We start from the raw sequence: 12,356 nt of genomic DNA on the forward strand, positions 1-12,356 counted from the left end.
GATACCTGCCCTCTCTCTAGCAGTATAGGTATAGACAACAAAGATGCAGATTTCCCTGCAGTCTGCCCAGCAGAGAAGAGGGAATTCTGCTTCCTTGCCACATGCCCAGGAAAGCCCAGTGTGACAGTTTGTATGTGGAACCTTCATCCAGAATTGCTGTGCTATTGGCCTGCAGCTTACTCTAAAGGCTGCCATGCACTTGTCATGGAATGTAAAGCCATTAATGCTGGCTGAATGTTCAACCCTGGTGAAAATCTCAGAGTGCCATTAGTGTACTGTTCCCTATCATTTGTTTCTGTTCAGCCACTGCCCATGGTTTAGATTACATCTAATCAAGGCAAGTAGGACGTGTACTTGTGCCACCAGAGTCATCGGCCGCACGCGTTTGTGCTGAACGTCACCCCAGCAGGCGCCGACGTCGGGGAAAGCAAGTCCTGGTGAGCTCTTTTTAGCAGGCCTGGCACCAGTCCCCAAACTGGTTCTCCCTGAATAGACTTGTGTGTCTGCCAGGGGCTTCCCTTGCACACAGCCAGATGCAGTGGGGTCTGGATATCACCCCTCCAACCAGGGCCCTTCTATTCCCACAGCTCAGTCCCACTGCCTATTCATTTTAATTGTAAGTTACATTCTCCCCCTCCATATTCTCTTTTATTCATTCTTGCATCACCCTTTTTCCTCTGTTTTCACATCAGCCAACCTCTTCATTACAAAAGTTCCCTACATTTTTTGCTATGAGCAAAAAGCATTAAAAATGCAATATTTAGACAACATAAAATCCTAATAATCCTGTTTTTACATGCTTTGACTTCTGCCTCTGCTGGAGGCATCACTTGTCCTGCCTACAGCTGAACCAAAAATAAATGTGGGGGAAACACACTGCATGTTCTAGTATTTGTAAATTATTAGACTTCTGAGGTTATGTAATAATTTTGTAAAATTATGTAAAAACTTTTAATTTCTTAGCAATCAATGATACCAGAAACAAAAGACTGATATGTACTATCTAAATCTTATTGTAAGAACTTAATAGCCTTCCAGTGTACAAGGCTTCAGCACGAGAAAACAGGGGTCATGTAGCAGGACCTCAGTGAAGACTCACAAGTTGCTGTAATATGCTGTGTAAATACTTAATATGCGTATGTTTCATTTTGCCAGTCCTGTAAATTAACTTTTTATCTGGTTATTCAGTTCTCTTATCATCCTCAGCTTGTTTACTGAATTTCATGTCTTGGGCAAGATGAAGCAAGCTCATGAGGAGTAGCTGGTTTTCAAAAGATACAAGCTCCAGATAACTGAGGACAAGTAAGGCACACAACAATATTGAAATCACTCAGAGTTTTATTGCAGCTGACTGAGACAGAGTGTGCTTTGAGGCTGGGAAATTTCCATTCCTGAACTGCAGGACAGTGCCTGGATACTGCTACAACTGCAGTTGAAAAATAAAAGCAACTTAATTTTATACAGACAGCTACAAAATGTTAGTATATTAATTAAAATAGCTAGATTTATATTATAAGCTTTTAAGGTTGCTGTAAAATAGATCCCTTTAAAAATATTTAGAGTATGATTGTAAATTACTTGTTCAAAACTAAAGAATATGAAAATGATTTGAAATTGCAACTGTGTTTTCAAACTGTATTTGTGAACAGCAAAACTAACCAGAACATGATAGATAATACAAGACATCTCCTACAACAGTGACAGGTTCTGACAGTGACAGAACGATACCCAGTGCAGGATCAAGGCTGTTACTGACAGAATCATTCTGCAATTAATAATCTTTTGTGCTCCCCTTGGCATGCACAGAACAACCACAGCAATCTGTTTTCTCATCTTAACTCCATGGTGTCTAAGCTCCATGCAAAGTCTGCCAGAATGTTGAATGCAGAAAAAAAGAAATACTGGGGAGGAAAGTAAATTTTTTCTGGCACCAAGGCCCAGCAGTGTGGATGAGAGATTGTTTTTAACCTCCCAGCAGTGCAAGATTACAGCAATAGCATAATTTTCATTAAGGTTGCTTTACACTGCAAAAGCAGTGGTCATTCATATGAAGATGAGTCTCAAGGGATTTCTGATGTGTGTCACCTGTTCAGTCAAGCCCAGGTAGGTACTGACTAGAAGTTATTACCAGCTGATGCTCTTTCTGAATCTTAGGATAGTTCCCTGTGGATCAGAGCTCATATCTAAGCAATTTCAAGAACCATCACCATGGTTCCTGAGTGCCTTAGAAGTTAAAATATATCTTTATAAAACATTTTAACATGTCTTATTTCTCTCTCTCATCACCCCCGCACAAAGGCTTGAGGTCTTTTTAAATAATTCTGGTAAAACTGTATGTACTTAATGCCAGTGTTTGATTGGGATGATGGGGAGGTTCAGGTTCATGCTGACATACTTGTACAACAGCTACCAAGAAAGCAATGGCTGCAAATCACACAACCGGTATAATTATGATGATTTTAGGAGATGTGGCTTCAGTTTTAAATTAGCACAAAGATCTGAGATGCCTCCCACCCCCACTACAGAGGGGCACCATAGGGCAGCTCCATGCTGTTTGTCCTCAGCCTGACCCAGCACTGCTGATCCCAGGGCTCAGGGGCCCTGTGGTACAATGTTCCCTTTTCAAGAGACCTATTTACAGAACAAGAATTAACAGTTAAAGCAGAAACGAGTAACAGTGCAGGGAATTTCTAGATCCTGATTGTAGGATGAACTCATTCATGTGACTCCTGAACTTGACTGAAGATGGAGACAGTCCAAACCATGACGTATTTACACTGACTTAGCTAATGGCTTAGCTTTTTCTTAATATTCCTGTTTCTGCTTACACAAACTCTTCTCTGTTCAAAATAAAAAGGTCTTTTCCTTCTGCTTCTCATTATCTGCTATCATTTTTTAGTAAGTATCACCTCTTCTCCCCCTTCATTTTGATCATGGAACTCATAATTTTCTTAAAACATGTTTATGTGCTTTCCAAAATTGAGGCTTTTATGTCACCTTATTAAGGCAAAAGACCCAACATTAAGTGCAGGTAATGGCAGTGTATTTAAGTAGGGTGAAAACTGATTGATACCACTCCCATCTGCTCTGCCTATCTCAGCAACTGCAGAGCTTCACTGAAACACTGCACCCAGTTCTGCCATGGGAGGAGTTGTTGGGAGAGCATGCTGTAGCCTCTGACCATTTACTCGGGTTTAATTGGATTAGACATATATTTGAACACAGTGCTCAAAAGAGCTGACAGTCCTTCCACAATTTCCTGGCCTGCCTGGTTGGTTTCCTTTTTGATCAGACACATCCCACGAAGGTAGAAAATAATTTAGATATACACCAGTTTTTAATTAAATTTAGTATGGCAGGCTGTGTTTAAGCTACATTCTCCATAATAATTTGTTTTGCATTTGCTAATGACAGAGTTATATATGTATGTAACAGAACTGTAAGCAAATTTTCATTTTTAGAGTTAAAAGAACCTTTAAAATAATACTGTACTTGGTTTCAGAAAATTGAAACACTTGCATTTACTGGTGTCTGAAATTTCTGAGAAAAAGAATGCTGTGTGTCTGAAGTGCAGAACGCATCACGAAACAAAAACCATCATAGACATGTAAAAATTAATACATCAGAAGCATTATCCCACTCAAATATACAAACCACGAGCTGTAGAGTCGAATGCCTGTTAAAGACAGAGGCGAGTTTGTTGGATTTTGGTGCTTGTCCCTGACAGGTTTCCCTCCATCAGCCGAGGCTGGGTGGCTCCCGGAGCCCTGGGGCAGCCGGGGGCGCAGCTGGAGCCGGGACTGCGCTCCCCGCCCCGGGCACCACTGAGGCGGCTCGGCCGACGGCAAAGGAGCCGGGTCGGAGCAGGAAGGGCCGGGAGAAGGCGGGATGCCAGAAACGACCTCGGCGAGTTGGGAGAAGCGAGGCATCGCCGGGGCCATGGGTGCGGACAGACGCGAAGCAGCGGAGATGCTGGCAGAGAAAATGTCAGTAGTAACCAGGGTTAGTACTTCTGTCAGGGTCATTAGAGAACTGCTGGAAAGGGCAGAACTGGAGTTAAGATCCTTGTGCATGAAGCCCTGCAAACAAGGAAAAAGCTGTTTCAGGAAAACTCTGCCTTGCAGAAAACCAGAAAAGATACGGCACGGTTGCAAGCAGTACTCAAACCATGACTAACCTTCAGCTGAGATTTTACCTCCCCTACAAAGTTTATTTACATTTATACGGGAGGCAGCGAACAGGAAAACGTCATTACATGTAAAAACATTATGCTGAAAAGAGTTTGCAGAACTGTGTGAAGCCGGGAAGGGTTACAAACGAAGTCGCGCTCATGGCAGGGCGGAGCGGGCTGAGGGCGGCCGGGCCCGGCTCCATTTCCCGCCCGTCACCTGACGCCTCTAATGGCGCCGCGCGGCCACGTGACCCGCCGCGCGCCCCACGTGACCCGCGGCCGCCGCGCCCCCTCCCCAGCGGCTGCGGTTACCGCAGTCCCCGGCCCCGCCCCCGGCCCCGCCCCCTGCGCGCGCGGCCCCGCCCCGCGCCGCTCCCTGCGCGCGCGTCCTCGCCCCCCCCGCTCCCCCCTTGCACCTCCCGGGCCGGGCGGTGCGCGCGCGCGGCCGGCGGCGCCTCCTCAGAGCGGCCGCGGCGGGTTCGGCGCTGACGGGGCCGGCGGGCCGAGAGCGGCGGAGCGGCCGGAGCGGGCGGCGCCTCTTCCTCCCTCCTCCTTCTCCTCCTCCTCCTCCTCTCTCCTCCCTCCCGCATCCTCCTCCTCGCCCCCCTCCTCGCCCGCCTCCGCCCCCCCGCACGCAGCACCGCGGTTCCCGGCACGGACAACATGGCGGCGGTGTCGGGGGCAGGGGCTGCGGGCGGCTCCGCCAGCGCCGGCGGCCCGGAGATGGTGCGGGGACAAGTGTTCGACGTGGGGCCGCGCTACACCAACCTCTCCTACATCGGCGAGGGGGCCTACGGCATGGTGTGGTGAGTGCAGCCGCCGGGGCAGCGCCCTTGCCCCGGACAACTCCCTCCTCCCTTCCCTCCCTCCTTCCCGCCGCCCTGCCCGGCCGCGGGCCTGGCCCGCCCTTGCCCTCGGGGAGGGGGAGCAGCTCTGCCTCCCGCTCCTCAGCTCTGCCTCCCTCTCCGTGTTCCCGAGGCTGTCTCTCCGGCATCACCCTTCTTTCCTCTCTCTCCCTTCACCCCCCCATCCCTCGGTCGGTGGGTGCAGCTGAGCGTCTCGTTTCGTTTCGCTCCTGCGTTTATTTTCTTTAAATCTTGTGCCTCTGGAGTTGGTCGCTCTCGTTGTTTCCTCCGTCTCCGTAGTGCGATTGCAGACGTTCAGGAAGGGGAGGAGGTAGTAAATCCTGCTGGCAGCCCCGCGTCCCTTCCAGTGCCCTGCGAGGGCTCACCTGGCTGCAGCAGCCGAGGTCGCGGGGATAAAAAAGGTGAATCCGAGCATAGGAGTTGCTGCCGCTGCCTGACTTTGCTCAGGACGTGCTGTCTGTGCTGCAGAGCTGGCCGGATTAGTGCCTGCCTTATTGTGTGCAGGTGAAAGTTATCTTCAGCCTTCCTAGGTCTAAATTATATTGTATTATAAAGACTTAGTCTGAGTCTCGCTGAAAAGCGATCGTGTAGGTTTGCTGTGGGTAACATAGGTCTTACAGACAGCCGTGAACGAACTACAAAAAACGTGAACTAACTGGATTGAGAGTGTGAGATGGATTTTTTAGCAGTCTCAATGAGCTGGGGTGATGCTGTCTGATCTGTGCATCTAATGACTAGGTTATTAACCTGGCATGCTCAGTAGCCTTACTTAGGATTTCATATTTTGTCTTCCATTAGTTAAAAAAACCCTGTAGTCCTGAAATAACTTAAGGGATGCAGATAAAAAATTCTTTTTTATTGCTGTTTTATCAACTTCTTTGCAACGCTGCCTCTGTTTCTTCAGTATGATTTTTGACCAGAAGTACTAAAAGCAACTTACAGGCTGTGACTTAATGAAAGCTTTATCAGCATTAATTTCTCTCTCTGATGGGGAATCTTTTGTAAAGCAGTGTATTTCTCAGCGAGGACACCTCACAGCCTTCAGCTGTGTGCTACATAGATTTTTATAGCTGTAGGTTTTTGCACATAGTCACTGAATTGTGCTGGCCTGTCAGGATGAAGTCGTTGTGTGTTTCAGGGAGGGGGCTTTCATCTAGGCCTGAGTTCAGCTGGGAGATGAGCCTCTCTCAGAGTTTTGTGTTGTGGCCTTCACTTTTCTTACTTTGCTGTGGGAAGATTCTTCAAAATGTAAATCAAAAATCCTATTTACTGTATAAAAAATATCCTTGTTATTGTTTCAGTGTTAGAAATCACAGCAATATATCTAGTCCAAAATTTGTTGATATATCTTCTGGTACAGGCTGTATTTTATTATGGTTATTTTATCATCTGGAACAGTGTAAGGAAATGAATGCAGATAATCTCAGTAGTGGCTGCACTGGTTTGCATTCACAGTCAGGTTTTTGAAGGTCCTGAGGAGTAGCGTAGCTGAGGTGTGTGCTGGGGACAGTCCAGTTCACTTCAATGGGGTGTTAAAAACTGGGTTTCACAATCAAAGTGAAAAGCTAAAATATTTCACCACAGATGAGGGACTGCAAGAAGCAGCATGATGGCAGTTGATGCCCTTTTTTGGCATCCCTGTGCCAGTGTTCAGATACAGGGGAAACGGGGCCACTTCTGCCCCTCCAAATGGTGTGTGGTAAACTTCTACACTGAAGCTGTTTCCACTCTAAATCCAAAAGACTGATTTTTATTTGAAAACTTCTTCTGATACTTTGTGTCTGCTGTGAATGCTGTGCAAAATCACTATCAAATTGATAATTTCCAAATCTCCAGTTCAGCTGAAATACGCACTTGGCTCCTTGTACTTGTCTGTAAAATTATTAACATAAAATGCCACATTATGTATTTTGTGCTTGTGATTATTGCTCTTGTGCCTTGGGTGTGAAATGACAGGGAACAAAGTCTCAGTTTATGGCGTGTACACGATCAGGAAAGTGTTGGATGCACTTGTAGCAGTGCCATAGCAGCTGTGCCCTATTGTGGTGACTGCGATGAAATGCGATTGCCTATCAATCCCAGCCATGCAGGTTGAGCAGTTTACTGCTCTGTGTTTCTTGTTTTGCTCTGGTTGCTAATGCAGTGAGGATCTGCAGAAGCTTCTCCCTCAGGGGGTGGGGTAGAGGGCAAGCTGTGAGTGTGCAGATGGAGATGTTTCCTGCAACTGCAAAATCCATTTAAATTTGTACACGTTAATAAAGGAAAGCAAAGCAGGTCCTGATGGTTTTGTTTTAGACCCACAGCTAATGTGGAGCTCTTTGGAGATGATGGTTATTTACAAGTGCACTGTGCCATAAGGCTTGTTACTTGGCAAACGAGTGTCTTTTGAATCTTAAAATCCTTCACTCTCTCTCTTGTTTTATCCTGATTCTTATGTTTCTACATTATTGGATTAGGGATTTGAAAACAATAAAATGCTTTCGATTATATGAGTAAAAGGGCAAATGAAGTATTCTTAGGACAGTGCTGTTATGGCCAGTCTTCCATTTTGATTTTGCAGCAGAGAGAATAATGTTTGAGAAATATTGATCACAACCAGTACAGGAAATAGAAGAAGATGTTGGCTGAAGAGACTGTACGTGAATGTTCTCTCATCTGGATTTGAAAACCCTTAAAGGCATTTAACTGTTTTCCCTAGTGCAGTCATTTTTTTACATAATCAGATTTTGAACAAAAATAAACTCAGCAGAGCAGTATATTTACTGCTGTGTTGTGGTTGCACTTTCTCAGCTTCGTAAGCAGAAAAGACACATTATCAGGCCAAACCCCAACCTAATGTCCTCCAGTTCAACTCTGCCAGAATCGTTCAGCCTGTGGTGCAGGCTTCTGCCTTACTCTTGTTGCAGAGGGTGAAGTGGTAGGAGGTGGATCCCTGTCACAGCCCCTTTCTAACCCGTTTTTGTTTTGGTCATTCTGCATGTGTAACTAAGGGCTGAGCACAGAGCAAAGTTTGCGCCAAAATCCTCAGCTCTTCCTAGGACTGCAGGACATTCTTTGAGCAATTACTTAGTCATACAGTCATGTTTGTTACTCTGACTTAATTTATCCAAATACATGTAAATGTTGTGTTGTCTTCTTCCTCTCTGCTTTCACTTAAGAATTTTTAGTTCTTTTGGGGGGCGTTGGAGTAAAGTTCTTTAAGTGACTTACCCTTTTATTCAGTGATAGGATGTTATCAGCATCAGAGTCAGATGGAACACACTTTTAGACCAGGTCTGAGAGTTTCAGAAATACATTTCAGATAAAACAAATTGGAAAAGGTTGTTGGGGTTGTTTCTTTCTCCCCTTATGTGGGCTTGGTTTTATTATTATTAGTACTATTGTTTTAAATCAGCCTGTTAACAAGCCGTACTTCAAACACACTGGAACAGCAATAAAAACCATGATAGAGTTGAGCTTTACATTTCCAGTGTGACTTGTTCTTCCTCCAGTTGATCAGTGGTAATTTGGCAAGGATGATAATTTGACAGTAAAAGACAAATAATCATTTTGGAAAGAAATGGTGAATTGAACGTGATAGGGATGTTCTCATTTTTATCCTAGCTTTTGGAAGCTTTTTTTGTCATCAAGTTTATATGAATGTGAAGTAATATCAGGGCTGCAAATAACTGCTTATAAATAAGCAGTTGAATGCAGATGAATGCAGTTGGAAGAAAATAATCTGCAAGCTCATATCTTGGATTTCTTGCTCTGAATTTGCCATGTTACAAAGAGAGCTTTGTGTTACTGCTGTTCTGTGAAAGAGTGATGTTAGAAGTTTAGGTAGTCAATAGGTAAATGTTAAAGTAATACTGAAGAGAATACTTAAAACACTCGGCAGTAGATTCTTTAAAGTTACACTTCTCTCTACGGTCTCATGGAACTGCCCTACTTTAAGAGCATCAATAATTTAAAATTAAGAGAAGCATATTAATAAAGAAACAAAACCAGAAGGAAATCAGGAATAGAATGATTTGCAAGGCATAGATATTGATATTAAAACATGAAATTTGAATGGCATTGATGATTGTGTAATAGTTTCTTTTGAGTTACATAAAAAGGTGGCTTTTGCATCCTCTGTGGGGGGCAGCATGGTGGCTGGGGTGGGCTGCTCAGGGGCAGTGATCAGAAAGAGCCTATTGTGTTTGTTCTGTTAACTCTTGCCTGGATCCAGAGAGACACAGAGCCCTTTAATGATGGAGCCAGTGCAGGGACCCGTGCCCCTGGTTGTGTGTGCTTTTAGGGAGCACAGGTTGGGTATGGGTGTCCATACCTGGTACTTAACATGTTCTGTCTGTGTGATAAGGGGAACAGGGAGCTGATACAACTTAGCCAACCCGCCCCCAGTGCAAGGATCAGAGGAGGGAATTAGGGAGTGTAATTGGTGGCTAGTTATCAGCTTCTTCCCTCTGGGGAGAAGGCAGATGTAAGCACTTCCCTTCAGTCACTCAAGCTTCTAGCACTTACCTAACCTGGCGTGGGAATCCAAAGGAGAAATTAGAGCTGCTTTTCCTGCTCTCCCCGGTGATGGACAGGTGGCCCCCACAAGCTGTGCAGCAGGGACAGGCAGCAGCCACTCACTCCGTGTCAGAGCTGTCTTCCAGGTTTATGGAAGATAAGAGGTAGCAACTTCTGCTGTCAGCCCAGGGCAGTGGGATACTGGCTTAGCTGAAGAGTGCAGCTCATGGACACTTGATTTTATAAATAAATACACATTATTCTAGCACAGCATGATCCATTCCTTGGGAACAGACAGAGATATCTTATGGGTTTTCTTGGAAGCATGCTTTATTAAAGAAATAAGGCTTATATGTGTACGTAGCTGCATCTGTCCATCTCCCATACCCGTACGTGTGATTCTAGTACCTGTTGCCTGCCTTCCATCAAATCTGACAGATGGTAAAAATCTTAAAGATGGAAAGTTATTCTGCAGGTTTCACAAAAATAGGTATTTTGCTTGAGTGAAGAGATCCTGTATGCTGCGCAGCAGGGGAAGAGATTGTTTTGGGTCACATATAAGAAATCAGACTCCCTGAGGAGACATGACATGCCCCAGTTTAACAGATGGATTTATTGCTACTCCTGAGACTAGAAATGTGTATTTGTAGGACACCAGGCTCTGTTAGTTCAGTGGCTTCTTGCTCAGGGGTGGGGATCTACAGCCCAGAGAAGAGTTGGTGCTTTACCAACTGAGTAGGTGTAGAGCTCAGCTTGTGTTGAAAACTAGTACTTCGCCAACATAGTAAGTTTTTTTAATGCTTTTTCTGTTGATGCTTTGTCAGTTTTCAGCTGTGATCTAGAAATGAAAATAACTGATTGATTTGGTATTTAATGAAAATTTTTTATGACAGCTTGCTATGGAATATTCACAGCATAAGGTAGGTTGAAGGGGACTTTCTGAGGTCATGTAGTACAACCTCCTACTCAAAGCAGGGCTGATGTCAAAATTAGACCTAGTTGCTCAACATGTCCACTCAGTATTCCCAAAATCTCCCGGGATGGAGATTCCACATCTATGGGCAACTTCTGATTTTTGTGTTAAACCAATTGTCCAGTGATATGTTTCCCCTTAAAAAAGGAGTTTGCCTTGGTGCAACTTGGGACCATCCCCTCTTGTCCTTTGTACTGTTTGTCTCTGAGAAGAATCTGGATCACTTTTCTCAGTGATTTGCTTTTATGTAACTTAAAAGAGCAGTTGGATGTTTTCCACCACCACCCCTTTTTCCCCTCCTAGCCTACACAAACCCAGTTTCTTCAATTTTTTTTTATTTCATGTCACATCCTTCAGCTTCCTATGCATCCTAATGGTTTTCTGCTGGATTTGGTCCAGTACTGGAAGGGAGGAAAACTGGATGCAGAATTCCAGATGTGCCCTCACAGCAGGAATCAGTTCCCTTGACCTGCTGGCTGTGTGCATAACACAGCCCAGTCCTTGGTCAGCCTTCATCACTGGGAGCTGACACTGCTCATGGATGAAATTGGATGTTGTTCTGATAATTTGGAGAAGGCTTTCACTTAAGGTGAAGTATTTTAGGAACTTATAAAATAATATCTGGAAAAAAATCCCAAACCCAGAAACATTTTATTAAGTGATTTCAATTATATTTGATTTTGATTTCCAGGTCACTCAAATGAAGTGTATGGAGCTATGAATGTATTCAAAAATATAGCTTCTATGTTATTGTATTGTAAGGTAAATAAATAATTATAATGTAATAATGTGAAATTCAGCAGTATAGTTCATTTCTGTTGATTTTGCTGTGTGAAATCTGTGTTCTGTGAATTGGCAGGATGGTTATTAGAGACACTGGTTTGCTTGTGGATGAAACTCCTTTTCAGAAGAGAGCTTGTTTTCCTTTACTTTAGTACAACTTTTGGGTATATGTTTGAGCTATTGTCAAACTCGTCTTTTTGCAAGGTGCACAAAAAACCAAATGCAGTTCATTGTCAGCTCTGAGGAGGTAGATTGGTAAGATAATTACAGCTTGTAAGAAATGTCACTGATTCCTATAGGGTTATTTGATGGTAGGTCCTTTGGCAGGGTTTCCTGTGCTCCATCGGGGGCTGGAGTTGGTTTCTGTTTCCAGAGCATTCCCGTCTCCAGCCGTGTCCGCTGGGAGAGCCGGTGCAGGGACAGCCTCGGGTCCCCCCCAGCCCCTGCTGCACCCCCTGGTGCCCCGGCTGCCTGGCCTTGTGCTGTGCTCCTCCAGCCCAGTGACCTCTTAGTGGTGGATTCAATACTGCTTTGTGTATAGATATCTTGTAGCAAGGCTGTAGTAGAAATATTTTTCAGTTAAATTTGGGCAGAATCTTCATGACAGTTGAGTTTTAGCAGAGTTGTTCACATGCTTTTACTGTCCATCTGTTTGCAGTACCCAAAATCACAACCACCTAAGTTCCCCTAAGAGGAAATTACTTCTCTTGGAAGTTCTTCTTTTGTATTATAAGAGAATTTTCATAAGATACTGAAATACTCTGTGGTGATTAGGATGCAAATGAGAGCTTTTGTTACATGGTGGAAAGTAATTCGTCTGTGTTGTGGGTATGTTTTAAGTACGAGCAACTCGCAATTAGGCTACAGTTTATAATGTGCAATTACCTCATTTTGCAGTTTTTCTTAACATTAGCAGCTGCCACTGCAGTACATTACTTCTTGCTTCTTCAGAAGGAAGGCAGATTGCTTCACCAAATATTGCTGATGTGTCCTGAGTAAAATGTCAGGTCATTTGAGCACTCCAAATCAATACCCCCCAAAATGCTTCAGTCCAGAATTTGCTTAG

General features: G+C 44.4%; 1 protein-coding gene and 1 long non-coding RNA gene across 2 annotated transcripts in view; one reads left to right on the forward strand and one right to left on the reverse strand.

Moving 5' to 3' along the window:
- Positions 1-1,320: 1,320 nt before the first annotated feature.
- On the reverse strand, positions 1,321-4,473 carry LOC116184183 (uncharacterized). The gene is made up of 2 exons (XR_004148932.3): positions 4,178-4,473; positions 1,321-4,079 (listed from the first exon to the last, which is right to left on the reverse strand). It is a non-coding gene; the product is annotated as an uncharacterized LOC116184183 (long non-coding RNA).
- A 342-nt stretch (positions 4,474-4,815) lies between these two features.
- The window catches only part of MAPK1 (mitogen-activated protein kinase 1), a 38,975-nt gene continuing 31,434 nt past the window's right edge, over positions 4,816-12,356 (forward strand). Inside the window, exon 1 of the mRNA XM_021549887.3 lies at positions 4,816-4,977. Coding sequence (XP_021405562.1) covers positions 4,835-4,977 — 143 coding nt within the window. The 5' untranslated portion in view covers positions 4,816-4,834. The remainder of the gene's footprint in view (positions 4,978-12,356) is intronic.

This window comes from Lonchura striata, chromosome 15 (assembly GCF_050655825.1).
Source record: "Lonchura striata isolate lonStrDom1 chromosome 15, ASM5065582v1, whole genome shotgun sequence".
Taxonomy (NCBI): domain Eukaryota; kingdom Metazoa; phylum Chordata; class Aves; order Passeriformes; family Estrildidae; genus Lonchura; species Lonchura striata.